The following is a 6,390-nucleotide window of genomic DNA, read 5'->3' on the forward strand; positions in this document are numbered from 1 at the left end:
GGAAGGCCGGGCCGGGCAGGCCGCGAGTGCGTCCTGACCTCCGCCCTCTGCAGATGACCTGGCCGACGAGATGGAGGACGTGGACTTTGACGACGAGGGGGCAGAAGAGCCTGACGCCGAGGCTTGGGAGACGGAGGATGACGAGGGGGTGGAGGAGGGCATGGAGGCGCAGGACGACAGCGAGGTCACCTTCTCCCTCCACTCGGGTGAGTGGTGGGCACGGGCAGTGGCAGCTGGGGTCCCCTTGGGACCTGCTCCCACCTTGGCTTTCCCCAGAGTAAGGGGGTGCAGCAGGCCGCTGCCAGGCTGCCGTCTCCCGGCCGTTCCCGGGACAGCCATCCCCACTCGGGGCTACGGTGCTTTGGGCTTCCCTTGTTTCTAGCTTATGCTCGGGCAGAGAAGCCCTTCGAGCCTCCTACCATGGCAGCTCACCCTGAGCTCGGCAGACAGCCTGTGCTGCTCTTCCCCCATGGGAACAATAAATGCCCCTTGGTTTGGGTTGGGAGTTCAGCTCACTGACATCCCGCCCAGACCTGGCGTTGCGTGGGGTTTGGATCCCCTGGGAATGTCAGGTGGGGCATGAGCGGTGTCTGAGCCACGTAGCCTCTCTCTTCTCTTCTGGGAAGCTTCTGTTTTCTGTGTGAGCCTCGACCCCAAGACCAACACGCTGGCGGTGACAGGTGGGGAGGATGACAAGGCCTTCGTGTGGCGTGTGAGCGACGGAGAACTCCTGTTCGAATGCTCAGGTGAGGTACTCGAGGCTGGCTGAGTGAGCGGCTGCATCCCCTCCCAGCCATGTCTCTCCAGAAACGCTCTTCACCAGCCGATGCCCTGCTGGAGCTGGGCTCCTGGCCATCCTCCGTAGCTTGGCCTGAGCAGTCTCTGTCCCCTGACGTCTCTAGGACACAAGGACTCAGTCACCTGTGCCGGCTTCAGTCACGACTCTGTGTTTGTGGCCACGGGTGACATGTCTGGGCTTATCAAAGTGTGGCGGGTAGACACCAAGGAAGAAGTGTGGTCCTTTGAGGTGGGGGACTTGGAGGTGAGCAGCTGTGAGGAGCTCATGGGCTGGCAGCTGGGACTCAGGTGGGTGGCGGGGGGACACGCCACCCCCGTGACACTGCCTGTCCCTCTCTCTGCCCAGTGGATGGAGTGGCACCCTCAGGCCCATGTCCTTCTGGCGGGCACAGCTGATGGCAACTCCTGGATGTGGAAGATCCCCAGTGGAGACTGCAAAACCTTCCAGGGCCCTGCGTGCCCGGCCACATGTGGCAGGATCCTGCCTGATGGTGAGGCGCGGGCCTATCGGGTGGGGAATGTCACCAGCTCTGTGACAGATCCTGTGGCCACCATCTGCCCTCCTGCTTCCGCCAGTCTGTGCTGAGCAGGAGGCGGAGGGATGAGGGGAGCTCTGGCTCTATCCGCTGGCTCTGTCTCACCCAGGGAAGCGAGCGGTGGTAGGGTACGAGGATGGGACCATGCGCATCTGGGACCTGAAGCAGGGAACCTCGCTGCATGTCCTGAAAGGTAGGGAAGAAGTTAATCACCTGGGGTGCTCCCTAATTGGGGAATGGCCCCTTCCAGTGGGCTCTGACCTCTGCCTGGGTGGCCAGGGGCTGCCGGAGGGAGCCTGGCACTGGGTTTCCCTGTCCCCACAGGTGGCTGCTCCTTGCCACGGGGGTGCTGGCAGAGCTGGGCAAGGTGGAGGCTGCAGGAGGGTGGGTTTTGAGTCCCACCGGGTCTCTGTGGGGAGGACACGTGGAGCTCATGCCTTTCCTGCTCACCCCCCAGGCCAGGATGGCCACCAGGACCCCTTGACGTGTGTGGCCAGCAACCAGGATGGCAGTTTGATCATGACGGGCTCTGTGGACTGTCACGCCAAGCTGGTCAGCTCCGCCACAGGCAAGGTGGGTCCGTGTGGGCGAGGGTAGAGTCAGGAGCCCTGGGGGACCGGCCTCCCAAGCCCCTGTCCTCGGCCAGGCTGGTGTCTCCTTGTGATTCAGGGCTCTGCTGGCTCTGAGCAGCCCGTGGTGGCCATTGGCAGCCAGCAGGAGGCGCCCTTGGCCAACACAACCGCTTCCTCCCAGGTACTGGTGGGACCTTGTAGCTGGGTGGTCCCGCTGGGCTTATAGAAGGAAGTTTTCCCCCTTGCTTGCTCCGAGGAGCTGAGGTTTTGGGGTTGGGCCTTGGCGACCAGGGTGTGTAGGCTCGATCCCAGGTAAGGAAGGGGACCTCCATGCAACTGGGAGTCCCCTTGGCGACTAGGCAGCCTTCCTCCACCCAGGTGGTGTGTGTCTTCAAGACTGAGAGCATGGCCCCCAAGGCCCCTGCCGGTGAGAGCGAGGAGGCAGAGTCCAACTCAGTGGAGTCGCTGGGCTTCTGTAATGTGTGAGTGTGGGGACAACCCCTCTTCAGTGCTGGATCTTACAGGGGTTGTTACAAACATCCATTTCCATCCCTCGCGCTCATTCTGCTGCATTTCTCTCGCCTCCATCCTCCTCGGCTGGTTGTGAAGATCCCGGGTCACTTGGGTGTGACAGAGAGGACACACCAGTGGCTTAGTCCTCCCCCACTAACCTGTTGGGTTTCTGTGCTAGCCTGAGGGACCGCTGTTTGGCCGGGATACCCTCCAGACATGGCTGCTGGGGATCTTTCCTCCCAGGATGCTGTTTTCTCCCTCATGAACCTCAGGCTGCTTGCTGACTCTCACTGTCCTGTGGGGTTTCCTGATTGGGGTGTTTCATGGCTCCAGTCATTAGGTTGTCCCTCATCTTGATGGGCTGTAGCCCTCAGCATAGGGTTTGCCTTCAGTCTCGATCCTTCATGTGCTTCCATCCCTGCTTCCCCCAGGCCCATGTAACGCCTGTTCCCCTCTCTGCAGGATGCCACTGGCCGCTGTGGGCTACCTGGATGGCACGCTGGCTATCTACGACCTCTCCACACAGAGCTTGAGGCATAAGTGCCAACATGAGGTACTGCCCTACCCCGCCTCCCTAGGTCCTGGGGGGTAAGGGGGGGCAGTCTTTGGGCCCATCCGAGACCTCCCTTGGAGCCCAGGGGCTTTCCTGGGGACAGTTCCCAATTTGTGCTTCTCCCTCAGCCCCTTGGGGCTTCCCAGAGGCAGCCGCAGCCCTGCGTGCAGGATGTGCCCCATAACCTGGCCTGAGGGCTGGCTTTCCTATCTTTGGGGATGGCAGACACCACCAGGGGGGCACGTGGGGGATGCTGAGACTTCCTAGGGGTCCCCAGTGCTCACCCTGTGGCCTCTCGCCGCCCCAGTCGGGGATTGTGCAGTTGCTGTGGGAGGAGAGTTCGGCCGTGGTGTATACCTGCAGCCTGGATGGGGCCGTGCGGCTCTGGGACGCCCGCTCGGGGAAGATGATCAGCGAGTACCGAGGGCACTCGGCTGAAATCCTTGACTTCGCCGTCAACAAGTGAGCAGGGAACCCCTAGACCCCTTCCCTGATGGGTGGAGGGACCAGGTGTGGTAGGGGCCTCCAGCCTCGGGAACTCAAATCATGAACTGTCTCTCCTTTGGGTGCCCCTGGGGTCTGGTCCCAAGGGTGGGGACAGACCCAGGTCCACACTGAGACTTGAGGGTCTCAAGGGGGAAGGGGGGCAGATCAGAGCTGGGCTAGGGGCAGTGGTGAGGGATGCTCAAAGCCCCAGCCCCATCTCTGAGCCCTGTCTCCCCTCAGGGATGCCTCCATTGTGGTGACGACCTCTGGCGACCACCAAGCCAAAGTGTTCTGCGTCCAGCGCCCCGATCGCTAGGAACTGTGCTGAGGGATGGTGTCCTGGCTCTGCCAGGTGGCTTGTGTACAGAGGGACGAGGGAGAGGGGTTTCACCCCCCTTCTCCAGTGCGTGCTTTGTAATTTTCCAGCCTGCCCCGCTTTGCCCTCACCTACTGGGGGCTGAGCTTGGGGTTTTGTATGAAAACGTCTTTTAATTATATAAATTATTTCACTTAACTGGATGCCATCCACTCTGCTTGTTGGGGGGAAGAAGATCTGGGGAGCTGCGTTTCCTCCCTCCTCAGGGATCTCCCCAGCATCCAACCACAGCCTGAGGATCAATGGCAGACAGGTTTGTACTGGTCTGCATGGAGGCAGTGACCCTCATCCTAGCTCTCCCTGCGAGGGGGGAATGAGAGGGTCATGCTAGGAGGGAAGGGTGCAGATGGCTAGCTGAGGGTAGCAGAATCCTGCTCTGTGCAGCCAAGGAATTCCCTAACGCAACAGGCTACTCACGCCGAGACCTGGGCACAGCACCCGCATGACACTGATGGCCAGAAGTAATTTGCTCTGTGATACATCAATTATCCCCCTTGCGCCTGCGACTCCAAGCACATCTTCCAAGGCAAGGCCACATGCATTGACAAGCCAAAGCCCCACAGCCCCTTAAGATAGAAAGATCTCCTTTATTAATGAACCCCAACAGTATTTCTTCAGATACAGGAGTTTTGAACTCAAATACTCAGAAGAAAACAAGTTAATATTGCATTATTCTCATAAGAAATACTGCAACTTATTTCTGGTAACATATTGCAAAGCGAAACAGCTTGAAAAGAAAAAAAAAATTAAAAAAGAAAAGAAATTAAGTCAATCAAACTGGAATTAAGGTTTTGTTTCTTGGAACGATCGAGTCCTCGCAAGCACAGCTCGTTTCTGCAGATTACTCCCCAAACTGTCGTACAAACAGACCCCGATTGCTTGAATTGCTGGTCTGCATGGAGGCAGTGACCCTCATCCTAGCTCTCCCTGCGAGGGGGGAATGAGAGGGTCATGCTAGGAGGGAAGGGTGCAGATGGCTAGCTGAGGGTAGCAGAATCCTGCTCTGTGCAGCCAAGGAATTCCCTAACGCAACAGGCTACTCACGCCGAGACCTGGGCACAGCACCCGCATGACACTGATGGCCAGAAGTAATTTGCTCTGTGATACATCAATTATCCCCCTTGCGCCTGCGACTCCAAGCACATCTTCCAAGGCAAGGCCACATGCATTGACAAGCCAAAGCCCCACAGCCCCTTAAGATAGAAAGATCTCCTTTATTAATGAACCCCAACAGTATTTCTTCAGATACAGGAGTTTTGAACTCAAATACTCAGAAGAAAACAAGTTAATATTGCATTATTCTCATAAGAAATACTGCAACTTATTTCTGGTAACATATTGCAAAGCGAAACAGCTTGAAAAGAAAAAAAAAATTAAAAAAGAAAAGAAATTAAGTCAATCAAACTGGAATTAAGGTTTTGTTTCTTGGAACGATCGAGTCCTCGCAAGCACAGCTCGTTTCTGCAGATTACTCCCCAAACTGTCGTACAAACAGACCCCGATTGCTTGAATTCCTTATGAGCCCACAGAGGTGCAACATTAAAAGCTACGATTATCGGGTAGCAAGTGCCCCAACCTTCGTCCTCCACGGCAGCCCCAGTGACCCCGGCGTTAACGGGTTGTGAACGTCTTCCCCCTGAAAGGATGCAGAGAGAGGTCAGCACCGCCCCTGGCACTGTTCTGGGGTGCCCCAGGGTGGCTACGGGGCTTTTAGTGGGGCACATGCTTGCACTGAGCTCCCAAAGCCTAGCATGCACCGCTGGTTCAGAGCTCACAGGCATTTGTGGCTGCAGAACCAGGTTGCGTGGCTGTGGGGAGGGGTTGGCTTTCGCAGAGGGGACAACCCTGTTTTCCCAGAGCAAAACACAAAGGGGGCATGCCAGGACACACAGAAAAAGGACACCGAGGGGCTCTAGGATCAGCAGAAGGTAAAGGACCTGAGGGAAACATGTTCATGCAACTGTTCTCCTCCACCCACGTCGCTCTCAGCTGCTTTATTCACAAGAGGGAGCCAGCGAGGTGGCCCAGGAGTGCTCCTGGCCCCAGCTGTCTGCTGGCCAAGAGCAGCCTGGGGCTCCAAGGAGCTGCAGGCGCACGGGGCAGCTGGAACCTACTCCAGCACCTGCAGACCCCCAGGAAGGACCTGGCCGCTCCTTCCCCATGAGCTGGAGCTGCCCCCCTGAGCCGATCAGCCAGCTTTAATACAAGAGGGGAAAAGCCCCACAAATACCACCATGGGCTCAGAGGGGACAAGGGAGACACCAGGGCTCGCAGAACTGTGTACGAGCCCTCTTGCAAAGGGCCTGCCAGCACAGGGTTTGCCACAGACCCAGCTCCCAGACAGGACACGTCAGGGAGCACAGGGGTCCCGGGAGGCCAACACCCCCTATCCAGTCTTTCCCCTCAAGGCACCCAGGCAAGCACCTCACGATGAAACACACCCCTTCTCTCTCAGATGGGGCCCCAGCACATCAGGCCCTGGTCTGGTCACCCCCACAGCACCCCAGTTCTCCCCAGACCAGAGCAGCATTGCATGCTGAGGAGTGAGCTTGTGGC

General features: G+C 58.0%; 1 protein-coding gene across 1 annotated transcript; it reads left to right on the plus strand.

Moving 5' to 3' along the window:
- Nucleotides 1-6: 6 nt before the first annotated feature.
- LOC104127604 (angio associated migratory cell protein) lies at nt 7-4,713 on the plus strand. The gene is made up of 10 exons (XM_035895820.1): nt 7-206; nt 627-746; nt 903-1,042; nt 1,145-1,289; nt 1,444-1,527; nt 1,792-1,907; nt 2,285-2,388; nt 2,882-2,972; nt 3,280-3,434; nt 3,699-4,713. The coding sequence occupies exons 1-10, from the start codon at nt 71-73 to the stop codon at nt 3,772-3,774; spliced, it is 1,167 nt and encodes a 388-aa protein (XP_035751713.1). The 5' UTR covers nt 7-70; the 3' UTR covers nt 3,775-4,713.
- Nucleotides 4,714-6,390: the final 1,677 nt, after the last annotated feature.

Source organism: Egretta garzetta, unplaced genomic scaffold, assembly GCF_000687185.1.
Source record: "Egretta garzetta isolate BGI_Z169 unplaced genomic scaffold, ASM68718v1 scaffold186, whole genome shotgun sequence".
Taxonomy (NCBI): Eukaryota; Metazoa; Chordata; class Aves; order Pelecaniformes; family Ardeidae; genus Egretta; species Egretta garzetta.